Raw genomic sequence first — 15,031 nt, forward strand, 5'->3', positions numbered from 1 at the left:
CTTTCCGAAAGAGTAATAGTGCCAATATAAACCCTCAAATAAGCACAAGTCCAGGGCTATCATAGTTCATAGCGTTCTCTCCTATGCTTTGAAGTGCTCTCCCATGAAACTTGAATTAGGAATGAACCGTAAACAACCCTTTGCAGGGGACACAGAGAGCAGAGAATTGGACACCTGGGAAATTGGAAAGGACAAACATGTAATCTCGTTTTAGGAAAATGTTGATGGAGTGGAGGTGTGGATACGTGTGTGGGGACTCCGCACTGATGTTCCCTCAGGGGCTGGCTTTTTCTTTCTTCCTCCAATAGTGCAGAAGGTGATGGTAATTTATAAGCTATTGTTCTGTTTTACTCTGTATGAGGCAGTCTATGTGTGTCTCAAAGAGAAGAAAGGAGGAAAGCTGACGTACAAATAAAAAGCAGCTCCCCCAGAGGCTGGCTGTCTGCAAGGGTTCCTGCTCTGGGCTCTTTTTTGCCCCTTGAAGGTCAATTGGTAGAACACTTCTTGCCTGCCGCCTGCCTTGTTCAGCATGTGGAAGGGAGTTCAATGTGGAGCTCTAAAAGAGCCATTATCCCATCACAAACCCTCCAATAACAACAACGCCGGGGGTCTGGCAGAATTCACAGCTGCCAGTCAGCAGCATTCAAACCCTACTTTGGGCTTAGGTGGCCCTACAGCCCAATGCAGTGTTGTGGGTGGTTTTGGATCACGCACATACCCCTGCTCCTCATATTTTAGAAAGTTGAAGAAATTCGAATATGGATTGGAGAGGAGATGCTATTAAGGAATTCTTAATTTTTTTAGGTTTCGGTAATATAGCATATGGCTTTGTAAGAAACTATCCCTTCTTTTCAAAGAGATAGTTACTGCAAGATATAGGGATGAAGCCATACAATGCTTGCTTGGTATTTGATTTCAAATCTTCAAAGGAAAAGAAGAATAGATGAAGCATTATGCAACATCTCAGTAACTGTTAAATCTGTGCAATGGGTAAGTGAAGGTTTCTTATCCTCTTTTCTTGATTCTTGTATGTGTTGGAAACTTTTACAATACAAAATTCCTGCTTTGTCACCGCCTACCCTAGGACCTTGGACACATTAGCCTGTTTGTGTTTTGTTTTCCTCAACAGCAAAGCAGGGATTGAGAGAAGGAGCCCCTTCCCCTGTAGGTGTGCTGTGTGGCATGAACAAGACCCCATGGGTTCAGGGCACAGCACAGGGCCTGCCTCAGAGCAAGCACTCAATAATTACTGATTGTCATCAGCATTGTGTATGGACTTGGGTGAGCAGAAATATTTTCCTGGCACGCTCTCACTGCTGCCTTATTTGAGCATCCTCTCTGACCCTGAAGGCAGCCTTGCCTTATATTATGAAAAATGAAAATGCACACAGGCAAATGCTAACGCTCACACTTCATTCTAATGGAATATAATGCTAATGATACATGTACTTTCAGATGACAGAAGTCACTGGGAATTAGTCATTAAAAGATGAGGGTATGGAGAAGGGAGAGATTCGGGAAGGAAAATAGACCACGAACAATGCTTGCTGGTTAACACACTTTATATTTAACAAAATAATTTTTTAATAATATATTCTTTACACATCAAATATTGTTGCTAGAATCCCCTTTTTACAGTTTAGTGTTTAGGTTTTTATTTGTTCTCACTAGTTTTCAGGCACACCATTTTTCAAAGATTTTAGAAACTGAATCTTTTTTTTTTTCCTAGACAGGCATCAGCTGACAAACAGGCTGTTGATCCCTTATTGAAGCATAGCTGTAGTTAAAGCCGAGAACCAAAGGTGGCACGGAGTAGGCATATAAGGAGAGAGGTGACGGTGCAGTGGCAGACAGAGCCTTCCAAGGAAAGGAAAGACAACAGATGAGACCGGAACTCTGTCGTTCAGAGTTGGGAGAGGATTCCTCAATGGCCCAGGCAGAAGGAAGCTGCCAGTTTCTATGGTTCATGGGAAATTGTCACAGTATAGGTTCATCTCTCCCTAAAAGGGGAGAGATGTCAGTGCCACGGAGTCTTAAAGGAAACTGCTGACAGTGAAACTGAGAGAAAAAAAAAAATCCAACAACAACGATAAAAAATGAATCCCTTTCTATGGCGGGTCCCAGAGGCCGCCAAGCAGCCTTCGCTCTGTGGACCCTCCGAAGAGATTCTCTGGGTGGATGTTGTACTTCATTCTCGCAGGTAATTCTTACCACAACTATCACAGTGCCGAGGCACTGATGCAGAATCCCTGCACCCTGGCTCCCCTGTGGCACCCTCTCTCTGTTTTCTAAAGAGGACATAGTAGCTCCTTAATAATACATAGGGTACTATGCTACACGGCTCCATTAATGATGCTTTCTGGGTTTCCAACCTGATTTCCTGTCATTTTTTTAATTTTTATTATTTCTTTCCAAGAGTGCGGCTGTTTGAAGCTGGAAGCAGACAACCTCAGGGCAAAGCAAGCTCTGTAATACATCTCTGTCTAGACACCAGCTGAAGTATGGAATGCCTTGACTGTGGAGTGCAGGAATAAATCATGCAGAGTTGCTCATGAATGATTCATGACTGTCTCTATGACGTATCCATGGTGGCAACTGAAAAGCACCAACCTTACTGCAAATTGGTGTTCTAAGGGAAGGCGGCTTGGTGTTCTTCCTTGCATGGCACCGGCGTGGCTATTTGTATCATAACACAAGCTCAGTGTGTGTGAGGAGTGTCAGGTCCAACTCGTTCACACGTTAATTTGGGATGACAACTCTTTCTTGAAGAAAGGAGGTGCTTCCAGGGACGAGAGATTGACCATTTTAAATGAAAATCCGGTTGATGAGACCCAAGAACTATGTGTCCTGAGGGTGGACCTATGGCGTAGAAGCATCGCTCTTTTTGGAGGAGACTGAGCCCCCCCCCCCCCCCCCCCCGAGCTGCTGATTGTGCATGTCCCAAAGGGCTCAGAGGCTCCCCCAACCACAGGCTCGGCCAGAGCTTCCTGGTATGTCCCCTGGCAGAGACCGCCCTAGACTGATTATTCTAGACCAATGCTTCTCAACCAGGTGATATTTTGTCCACTCCCCACTCTCTCAGGGACATTTGGAATGTCCGGAGACATTCTGTGGTTACTACTAGGGTGTTGCTATTAGTGTTTAGTGAATAGAGGTCAAGAATCTTGCGAAACATAAAAATACACAGAACAGCCCTCCAACAACAAATTGCCTGCCCCAAATGTCAATAGCATGGAGGTTGAGAAACCTTGTTCTAGAATGCGGCACTCCACAGGAGTTATGGCAAAGCTCAGGGTGGGTGGGAGCAGAAAAGGAAAGAACAATGATAATGAAGACAACCTTAAAGTTTCCTCAAGGACCTTGCCAGATCTTGACAGGAAAGCAGAATAAGCAACTAACTATGCCATGTGGTTTCGGAATTGCTAAATTTGCACTTGACTCGAGGTGGCATCAGATACCCTGTGTACTTTATTTTTTTCTGTTACTATACTAGCAGCATTACCAGGGCAACCTTGAGACTCTTCAAAGGTTCACTTTAATTGGTCAGTATCTAATATATACATTTTTAAAAATGTTCAACAAATGGAATTGTATTGTGCAAGACTCACTCTACCCTAATCTTTGATTTAAGTCAGCACTTGAGGTGGAAAGAGTGTCCTGAATCGTGTTTGAGACATAGGGCTGAGTGGTCATTACTCTAACATGGCAATCGCGGTCCTGAACCATAAACACTGCCTGTGTGTCCTACTGGCTTTGAACTCAAAAGCCGGTAGTGTTCAGAAGGATTCAGATTCACAGTGTGGCTACTCACCCTGGTTCTGGTGTGGATAGTGCCAGCTGACAGTGGGTTTAGAGTGTGTTTAGTTACAAGCTGAACTCAAATTCAGCATCATGAGAAAGTTTAGTGATTAATGCTACAATTTGGAATACCTGTCTCCTTTGGATTCTTTAGTCCCGTTCGTGGTGTACTTCACATACTAGTTTTTGATTGGCAGTTTCAAGGTTTTGCAGATGAAATCTATGGTTTGTAAGAATGAAATTGGGAGTCCCCAAACAATGCACCGAGCACCAGGTCCCTGCCTTGCCCAGCAGTAGGTCCACTTGTGTGCGCTTCTCTTTTCTCCGCCTACGGGGCATGAGTCACGCGAGGGGAGCCATTGGTTGATTGGATGCTTTCAGTTTTCCTGGTCAGGCAGGGTCCTCACCCTGACATCTCTTTACCAAAGCTTGTTTGACACAACTCAAAACTTGACTGTGTGGTGAAATCTGGCCCCTTAGACTCTAAATGGGAAAAAGAAATGCTACAAGAGAAAAATGCCACGTGTGACGAACAGGAGAGTAAAAATGAATGAACTCGGAGGACGGTGAGCTGGCAGGCTAGAGGTGTCACCGGAGAAGGGGCCCGGACAAGGCCGTGTCTTTGTTTCTGTTCCACAAGTCCAGTCGTCAAGTCACCATCAAGCGTGGAAATTACAAAAGCGCTTTCGGTAGCTATATACTATATATATTTTATATAGCAAGAGAGAAAGAGAAAAATTTCCTCTTAGTAAAATATTCACTTTTGTCAACCCTAAAAGGTTTTGCTGGTGACCCTGTTGCAGCTGGCAGGAGTTTGTCTGTGTGTCCCGTTTTGTCTGAAACGTGTGCAGAGGCGAAGCCATAGCGTCCTCTCCTAAGAGCGCGTCCTCGGTGGGGAGTGTGCTCTACACAATCTGCTTGCCCTGGCATTCGCGTTTCGAACACTGAGCCGGCTTCCACCAGTCCCCGTTGTGACAGTGACAGATGTTACATTCATCCACTTTCACTTCAATGCCAGCCGGAATTATGGTCGTTCCTGCAAAGCAGTTTGGACCTGGAACACACACACATACATTGATTATTTCATTGAATCTGAGAGGGGCCCTCTCTCTCCCTTACCCCACCCCAGTCAAAAAATCCAACCCCCATACCATGAATCAGAAGGTCAGACTACGCTGGACAGTTTATCGTGAAAGGATTTTCTAGCCATCTCCTTTAAATAAAAACTTCCAACTCCGACCGTCTGTTGCCTATGGCCAGTATTCCCTGTGTATAGCATGCATTAAAAAAAAGATTCCACGCTCAGAAAATATTATTGTCTGTTACTGAGTACATGCAATTTTCTAAAGTAAGCTTTTATGGGTTAAACGCTATTTGCTCTTGGCTTTGGGGTGTAAAGGCTGCCGAAGTGTCCTCTGAAACTTCAGTGGGGGTCTAGCGAGGTCTGCCTCAGATGATGGTACCCCGCGGGCTGTTCTCTGGCTTCCCGTGGCGGGTATGAGATGATGAACTCACTCACTCCCCAGTTCCAGCACCTCCCTAAGCCTGGTTCCTGGAATCCCCAGCTTGTTTCTTGATAATAATGAATTATTCATGACCAGATGATTTATTCATGTCCCAAACAAGCTTTGTTCGAGGTTCATTTGATTTTTATAAATGGAGTTCCTTTAATCTGTTGGCTATCTATTTTTTTTTAAAGAATGACCCAAATGATTGGCTTTTGAAAGTCAACCAGAATTTTATTTTACTTTTTCAGATTCAGAAACTCTTTACCGAAAATGTCATTTGCTCACCATAGATGGACGTTTGTAAGATTCGCCAGTCTCAGTTTTTCCCTTCTTGTCTTTCCCTCCTTTCTCTGACTTTCCCTTCACTTGTTTTATCTAACCCTCCCTGTGTTCAAGAACCCGTGTTCCTTGCGAGCGATACTATTTCTCAGATTCAAATGGAATAAAAATTGCTTCTGAGGGTGCCGTGGATTATAGCGGGGCAGCACAGATCGCTGTTTGTTTGAAATAATTTGATATGTCTCTGAAGTACGTAGTAGGATAAAGGGAGGGAACACAGAGTCGTGTCTGGCAACGATTTATTGGCCCACGTTACTGGCCACTTGCCACTTGCCACTTGCCACAACCACTGGGAAGTAACATGGCAGCGTACATTGGTATCGGTGCCCCACTTTCCCTCTCTTACCCCTTGGTGAGAGTTTATGAGACTGCATTTACTCTCAAATAAATAAAACGGGCAATTTGTAGTCTACTTCCTAACTGGAATCTTGCTTTTATAAAGATGATAACTACTAAGTAACAAGGTCTACTTATCAAATGTGAAACTATTGAATATATTTCGGCCCTCACCACCCATTGTTTTAGAACTCCCTGTGCTGTGCATGCACTTCCCAGGAGCGTTCGTGCACCTACGACTTTCCTTCACTCTGCTGAACAAACACCTCAGACATTCGCCTGGACATGGAGAACTCGTAAGAGTAGGAAAGATATAACAGTTCAAGGCTGACAATCAAACAGCTAGTGAACTTCTACTTTTACCCAGGAGGCCACTTCCTATGATGCTGTGGTTATAGGCCTCTGGCCACCCAAGCTATTGATTATTTAAGGATCACTATATCAATTTCAAAAGTCTTTGGATTTAGACATTGTTGGAGAGATTCAACTATCTCTGGGACTGTACTTCCCTGAGAAAGGGCCACACCAAATCATGAAGTTGTTCTGCTACCAGAACGAAGGGAGTCTTCGGAGAACTTGGCAAGGAGGCATTTCCAGAAGGCAGCCGCTTCTCCCATGGCTGTTCTTGACAGACCTCTCTCAGCGCAGCCCGTTCTAGGTCAGACCTGGTCAGACCTGGCCAGAGCCGAGCTCAGAAATGGCACCGGGTGACGACTACCACCTGTTATTCTGCAATCAACCCAGGCAAGGTAGCCCTTTCTCTCTCTCCACCTCTCTACTTGCAACCAATCCTCTTTACCCCAATTGTACACTTTGTAACTTTTCCAGGTGGGGGATTGAAAAACCATTTCTAACAGTGGTTTCAGATCAAAGAGTTCCCTTAAAAAGGCAGAATATTATTCAGTAAGTGTGCTCCCGGCTCCTTGAGAGGATTTGGAAATTGTCAGAAGAATCTTAACTGCATGTGAGTGGGCAGAAGAACACTGCAGGCTCACAGGGGTCAGGCTCATCTCGTTGGTAAAAAAGGAACTCTGACAAGTCATCATGCATGTCTTGAGGAGTTATTTTTGCTAGGGTTCTGGTTTTCATGGGCCCTTTCGGCCTATGTCAGTGCCATATTCTGATCAGTATGTGTTTGATCAGCCTCAATACATCATTTCTTAAGAGTCATTTAGAATTTGCTGCACTCAGCTCAGGAAATATTAATTTATATTGATTGACAGAATGCAAAGAAAGATTCTTTGCACTTTGCTAGGACTGACCATCAAAGGCACTACCTGTGAATAACACAGTGACTTCTCTATGGTCTCCTTGGCAGCCAGAGAGGTATTTTGCAGAATCAAAAAATCTTGCTTGATCTCATTAACAGTGATTTTTACTTATCACCCTTCTGAAAATTTCAGGCATAGCTTAAGCCAGCCTAGAGTTTGCTGTTAATAGTCTGATCTGCATACAAGTAATTTAGATAATTCTCAGACATTATGGTTGGCACAATGCAGAAACTGCTTTGGTTTTGGTCTGTCCTTCTTAATAGCGGTGGCAGTAAATGCTGATTTTCTCTGAGCATGTGAGAGTTCTACATGAATTCTTTACACAAGAAATCTACCATTCTGTCTGTTCTCTTCCTTTTATTTGGGAGCTGCTTGTCTTTTGTCTTGGTTTATGTGAAAGAATAAGATGCTTTGAAGAGTGAACTCAATAGCAAAAGCAACGTATTTTAATGCAGAAGACTTGGAGAGACTCCAGAGGGGAGCAGTGAAAATGATTAAACTGAAGGCTGGCAAATAGGACCTCTGAGAAAAGGTTAAAGGGATTGGAATTATTTAATCTAGAAAGAGAAGACAGAGGAATAACTCAATAACTCTCGGGGAATGAAGGCTTATTAGGTGAAAAATGGTGACCAACTGTTCTTTCTTTCTTCTGACGGCTAGCATAAGAGAAAGTGGAGACACATCGATTGCCAAAGAATTGTAAACATGCTCAAATTGCTCAGAGAACTGAGAACTGAGTGTGGCAGAGCTCCCAACGGTGTGGGGAGATCTTCTCTCTTAGGGATCTTTAGGAACACGGGATGTCTCATCTGTCAGGTATGATTTAAATCATTAGCTCCTTGAAAACAGGAACTGAATATGATTTCTTATGGTCCAGCTCTAACACTGTGTCCAGCAAATATTAAAAACTCAGTATATGTTTGTTTAACTGAATGACATAGGATGAACAAACCAGCTCTATTTTGCAAGCAAAATTTTGTGAACTTCTAGATCAGGCCTCACACACACAGACACCAGACCTAGCCCTAGTAATATAGGCGTTGACATTTATTAATGAAAGGAAACACAGAGTGATAATTTCTTGAGCACTTACTTCATGCCGAGTTTGTCTCATTTAATCTTTCCAATAAATCATAACAAGGTCCACATTTGCATCCTCAGCCCCCTGAGCCTCAGAGATGGAAAATGACTTGTATGAAATCAGGTATCTGGTAAGTGACATCAACAGAATATGAAGTCAGACTTCCCTGATGGAATCCATACAGTCCCTTCTTTGCCCAGATCCTGAGTTTCTATTTAGAATTTGGAAGTCCATTTGGTTTTCGTTTGAGGATTCATACTGAAGTAAGAAATGGGATGGCTAGGAAGACGTGAGACTATTTTTCTGTGGATCTGTATCAGATCTACTGGTTTTAGATTGTGCATCCAGAAAACATAACTTATCTAACAATGAAAAGGTACTTGCAGTAAGATGCTTGCAGTAAGAGACTTCGGCCTTTGGCGGGCAGCAATTCCCACTGGTTGTGAATGAAAGGAAACTGCTACTCGGGAGACATGGTGTAAGTTGTGGTTCTACAATTAATTATAAATGTGACTTTAGGCAAGCACTCTGTAACCTGAATACAAATGGGGGACCATATTGTCTAGTCACAGAAAGGATTCATATTTTTGAAAATGCATTACAATGGGAACTGCAGCTTAAATCTTTACTGGGAGTTGGAGCAAGAGAGGAGAGAGGGAAAAGCAGTCTAGGAATTCTCATACATAAAAAATTCTTTCCCATGAAACATGAATAATTTTCTCTGTTATCGGAGCAGTTACTTTGCACACCTATAAAATAAGAACTGGTTTGCAGACATTTTTTCCACAATAGAAATCATTCAAAATCTTATAAGGAAGGCCAGTCTGGCCAGGTAGCTGTGGGAGCCTGGAGCACTGCCTTATCAGCAATATTTTTTCCTGTCTTTTCACCTCAACCTCACAAAAGCAGCCCGTAAAGCATCTACATAGAATATCTAGTGATCAGAGAAAAGGCATCTGGAATGATCTCCTCCAGCTTCAAGAACCTAAGAAAACAGGAGAGAATAGAAAGGAGTCTGTCGTATTTTTGTCGTGAGAACTGAGCAGATTCCTCACCCACTGAAATTGTCTTTTTTGATAAACCCTAACATTGTCCTGCATAAATGGATGCATAGAAACTATATGGAAAAGGAAGCCTATGGCTAATCTGATCTCACGTCCTATAGATGTATGCTTGCTTATGATATTAAATATCGTATCAGTTGCATGAAGACACAAATATGTAACATGGAATCAGTGCCCTGAAGAGCAGAATCAGAGAGCTGTGGGAGGTTGTAACAGAGAACTTGATCTGGGCTGTGGGTAAATGGAAAGATTTGGGGTGTGTTAAAGATTTCTATTATTATTCTTAAAGCCATGGGAAGCTATTGAAGTATTTTAGGTAGGTCAGTGTGTGTGTGTGCATGTGTGTGCAATCGCAAAGTAAAAGCATTGATTACATGAAGTGCATTGTGTCACTATGTGATTAGTCCACAGAGCACCCAAGGTCAGACTAGATATGACATCTTGATGGACATAGGTCCTTGGAGATTACAGACATAGATAAGAGCCTTCACAGGCACTGGTGCTGTTTGGTAGTAAAAATACATTTCTTTCTCCTTTGCTTTGAGGTATTAAAAATATCTGCTAAGGTGCTGGGGTAATTCTAGATTAGTGTCAATTATTAATACATTGGCTTGAATTAATTGATCATATTATGCCTATAGAAAGTAAGTTCCTAGGGAAAACAAGGCTGAGGAAATATATAATTTGATCTGAGTGAAGGGGAAGGAAAAACACTGGAGGGGGAAGATCATTTGTAAAAGAAGAAAGACTTATTTGGAGTCCACTAGGGAATCAGGATCATGTGCATTCTGATGGAGATTCTGCTGGGCATGTTGGGGAAGAGGAGGATTTTATCAGTCAAGCAACAAAACAATCCTGGACAAAGGGCACAAATTAGAGGAAATTCTATCCAGAGATTATCCAGAATAACCAAGAGAGCCATGCTTAGCACATAATACAATCAAGAGCAAGGACCAAAATAATGCCACAGATTTGATCCAGTGAAAACACACCTTGGGTGCAGATATAGCAGCCCGCCCCATCAACATCATCAACCCAGGACCCTAGACACTGCTGCCAGAACCATGGGCATAGCTCTCTTCCTTACCAGTCTTGCTAGAATAAAGACTGTGTTGGCCTGTGCTTTCTGAAATTACTAGCTTTCAATTTAAAGTGTGCAGAAAGTAAGCCCGATGACAAAGACTAGTTAAATGTCTGTACCCTAGCTGCAAGGGAGCCTGGGACATGAATATCTGGCATTTGTAGCTTCTCTAGGGAGAGATGGGCTTTCTTTATATGTGGAGAATTCCCAAATGATAGGAAGAGAACAATTCATTTCTGATTCTAAGAGGGATGGGGAGACGGATCAGTGTGGGAAACTTCATCTGCTTTGATTATTTTTTCCCCTGGCACAGGCTGCCAGTATGCTTGTCTTGAATATTTATGCACTCAGAACAAGGCTTCTCTAAGTACATGAATGATACAGCTATTAATGATAAAGAAAACAACATGACAGACAACAACATGGTGATTACCAGAGGGAAGGGGTGTAGGGTGAGGTAGAAGAGGATAAAGGGGGGATAAATGGTGATGGAAGAAGACTTGACTTGGTGTGGTGAACACACAATGCAATATGCAGATGATGTATTATAGCATTCAATACCTGAAACCTATCCATGGTTTTCTGTGTGTAATTTGCAATTCCCCCCAACTTTTTGAGGGAAAAATAAGGATGTGTATTATACATGGGTATAATGATTACACGTCATGGGTAACACAATGTATATAGCCAAGTGCTGGAAGCAACCTAAGTGTCCAACAGTACATGAGTGGATCAAAAAACTATGGTACATTTACACAATGGAATGCTACCCAGCAGAAAGAAAGAAGGAGCTCCTATCCTTCACTACAGCATGGATGGAACTGGAGAGCATTATATTAAACGAAATAAGCCAGACAGTGAAAAAGACAAATACCATACGATCTCACCTGTAAGTGGAAACTAATCAACAAAACAAACAAGCAAGCAAAATAGAACCAGAGACATTGAAATAAAGGACAAACTGACAGTAACCAAAGGGGAGGGGGGAGAGGGATAATGAGGGAAAAATAGAGGAAAGGTCATCAAGAACATGTATAAAGGACACATGGACAAAGCCAAATGGTGTAGGATTGAGGGTAGGAAGTGGGGATGGATGGGGCAGGGAAGTAGAGGGGAGAAAATGAAGACAACTGTACTTGAACAACAGTAAATAATGTAAATACAAAGAAAACAAAGTGTATAATAATCCTGTGTATAATGTACACAAAAGTGTTGGGTGTGTATTATACATGACAAAATATGGTAATTTAACTAACAAATGTCACCCCAATAATTCAATACAAAAGAGATTCTGCCTTTAGGGAGTTGACATTCTAGGGGTAAATCTGAAAAAATCAATTAAACAGGGCTATTTCAAATCGTTCTGTGCTGTGAAGAAAATAAACAAGACAATGTAGTCAAATGCTTAGAGCAAGAGTGGAAAATTCTTTATAGTTTACAGATCACATTCATATACGTTTTCTTGTTTCTTATTCTCCATCATGCTATATATGGTGTTTACCATGAATCCTATTGCACAAAGGAGGAAAGTAATGCTGAGAGAGATTAAAGGCCTGATAAAGGGCAGAGAGGTAAACACCTTCTCTTATAGGAGAGCTTAAATCTCCACCCTTTATTCGGATCCCTGGTTGATTGCTTTCCTTGAGGAGACTCTGTTTATATGTGCTGTTGTTTACCCCGAACGTCTGTCATCATCATGCGTTCCCCTGCTCAGCTTTCCCCTGCAGGAAGCTTACCTGAAACCCAGATCCGGCTGACAACACCGAATTCAGTGAATGCTTTTTGAGTATTTTTAAAGAATTTTCACGCATGACCTTTTTTCCTCCTCGCATGAGCTACTATTTTCTTTGTTTTATAGGTGAGGCAATGAGACATAGAAATGTCAAGGAACTTTCTCAAAGTCACACACTAGTAAGTGATTGAGCTCCAGGATGCACAGCCGCTTTTCTGTGCTTCATTCCAGAAGTCAGTCTTTCTGTGAGTAGGAGCTACTTTTCATTTGTGCCATGTTTTAATAGCACCTGGGATGGGTTGGAGGAAAAAGGGTAGAATATTTAAATTCCTGGAATTTAAATATTCTACTCCTGGAGCGAGTAGACAGGAGGGACTCCTGGAGGGGGAGACAAAGAGACATTAGAGATAGAGATAGATAGATAAATAGATAGATAGTAAAAGGGTGAATAAGCAAATAGTAGTGAATGGAAAGGGGCAGGTCTGACTCCCAGACTCCCACGTGGGGCAGAGAAGTGGGTCCCTGCAACAGCTTTACCCAAGCTCTTCTCTGTAACTGCACAGCAGAATTGCTCCCAAGAAGCAGATATGGCTGAGAAAACAGATTCCAGTGATCACCTCGGAAGGCAGGCGGACTGGCACTGAGATCTCTCAGTAGGGGATGCCCTGTCCTTGTTGCTTGTTGACCCAGATCCTCTCTCCCGCTGAGCTTCTTCCTTCTCAGAGACCAGGACAGCTGGGCCGGTCACGATCACTTTACAGATGCTTCCAAATTATAAATTGGTATGGCATCCCTGAAAATCCTCTTCTGATAACAACTTCATATTGCTAAATGGTCCCTGTTTGGGCATTGCAGTTTCTGGCCTTGATTTGAATATTTATTATTGACGTGCAGTGTCTTTTAGAAACTGGTTGTAAATGATCTTCCTGTTGCACAAATGAGGCAGATTCCTATTGTGTAAGACCATAAACATCCCATATTGATTTGGCAGAGAACCTAAATCATTGACTCAGCAAATAGTAGGCATGTAGGCCTCAGTCTGGGGGTTGAATCTGACTGGATTATATTTTCCCTTTTAAATGATTCTCTGCTTCGTGAAGTCCGATAGACATTATTATGCCACGGAAAAGCAAATAGGCTTTCTGATCAGGTGTACCCACATCTGACTATTAAAATCTTGGAGGAAACGTTTCTAAAAAAACCAGTAATTAGAGCTGATTGCAGTTAGAATTGAACTAAGTGACTGAAACCTTCCCAGTAACATGTCCCAGTGGTCTTATTAGGCCTGGGCGGAGAGAAGTGACAAGATTCCGACTGCCAAAGGGAGTCTCCAGAGTGGAAAGGGAGCACCCCTCTCTTTCTGCGTCGAGTCGCTCATTGCTCTGTTCCTTTCCAACCATTTTATTAAACCCAAGAACAAAAAGCTTCCTCAGATGAAGGTGGCGAGATTCAAGAAGAATTGTATTCTCTGAGGCCGCCCTAAAGGTTCCTGTTAATCATTTTATTTGAAAATTCAATATTGCTGAACTCCCACACAAATTTCAGTGTGAGGGCTCTGGAGAGTCTCCTGGCCCTTAAGTATGTAAGATTTATAAGCCGGTGCTCCAATTAAGTAATGCAAGGGCTGGAGCAGGGAGGCAGGATGCAGTCAGGCTACACGGCAGAGGGAAAGGCTGGCTGCTCTTTTTGTAATTTCAGGCAAATGAGGAGGCTGGGAGAATCTGGCATCATTCACACTCTGTGTTAGCTGGCCTTTCGAGTCCGGCCGCCCCTTCAGAAGGGTGTGTACCATCAGCATATGTTTTGGTTTGCCGTTGCATAACCCCCCTTTTCTGCTAAGTTTTTGCTGTGAGGGAGCAACCAGTCCCAGCCAAATTTTCCAGGCTGGAACGAGACGGCCTCCGTTGTTAGAGCTTTCAGTGGTTTTTAAATCACTTCCTTATTTTTTTCTCAGCAGTCGTTAAGGTTGGGAGAACTGGCATTATTGCACCAGTAATACCAGGGACTGAGGTTCAAAGAGAGGGGAGCTGAGGTGATTTACTACTTCCTTACTGAGTAGTTGAGTCAATTTACTTCTAGGTGAGGAGATCAGGACTCTGACATCCACATTTCAGTCCTGATGCGGCCATTTACTGGAGGTATGATCTCAATGTCCCCAGGCATAAAATGGGAATTATATTAAAATAATAAGAGTACCTACTTACGGAAGTTTTGAAGGCGCACATGAATTAGCATGTGTAAAGCAATTAGGACAGTGCCTGTCCCATCCTAACATTCAATAAGTGTTAGTTGTTGCTATTTATCATTCTGATTATGGTTATTACCTGAGTTACAATCTGTGCTACTTCGGGGAGGTTATCGAGTCCAGGTACTTTGATTTCTAGTCTAAGTTTGATTTTGTTCATTTTAAAACATCAGTGAAGAAATTAATCTTGTTGATGTCAACTAATTTTTTTCTGGCCAAGTGAGTGAGCATATACCAGTGAAATCTTCTTCCATGTGGATGTCTCCTGTGCACAGAGACAGCGTCGCTGGGGAGGGTTCAAGGGAGATGTGCTGGTCTGAGCCAGTTGCTGACCGTGGAAGCAGTCACTAGGAAGATGACTTAAAATGGTTTGCTTGGGCTACTGATGATAAGCGCTTTTGTTTGTTGGAAAGAAAAGGCTCAGATATGATGGGAGAAAGTCTAATTAGAGGCTAACAAGGAGATGGCAAGCTAAATAAAAGAGAGAGTAGACAAGATATGTATCTATATATCAAAATATCTATCTGAAGGGTTCCCCCCACCACAGCATTTTCTCCCTGCTTGAAAATGTAGGAT

General features: G+C 42.6%; 1 protein-coding gene across 1 annotated transcript in view; it reads right to left on the minus strand.

Annotated features, from left to right (window-relative positions):
* Nucleotides 1–1,726: 1,726 nt before the first annotated feature.
* The window catches only part of VWC2L (von Willebrand factor C domain containing 2 like), a 151,865-nt gene continuing 138,560 nt past the window's right edge, over nt 1,727–15,031 (minus strand). Inside the window, exon 4 of the mRNA XM_028511006.2 lies at nt 1,727–4,852. Within this exon, the coding sequence (XP_028366807.1) occupies nt 4,704–4,852 (149 nt within the window). The 3' untranslated portion in view covers nt 1,727–4,703. The remainder of the gene's footprint in view (nt 4,853–15,031) is intronic.

Source organism: Phyllostomus discolor, chromosome 4 (assembly GCF_004126475.2).
Source record: "Phyllostomus discolor isolate MPI-MPIP mPhyDis1 chromosome 4, mPhyDis1.pri.v3, whole genome shotgun sequence".
Classification (NCBI taxonomy): Eukaryota; Metazoa; Chordata; class Mammalia; order Chiroptera; family Phyllostomidae; genus Phyllostomus; species Phyllostomus discolor.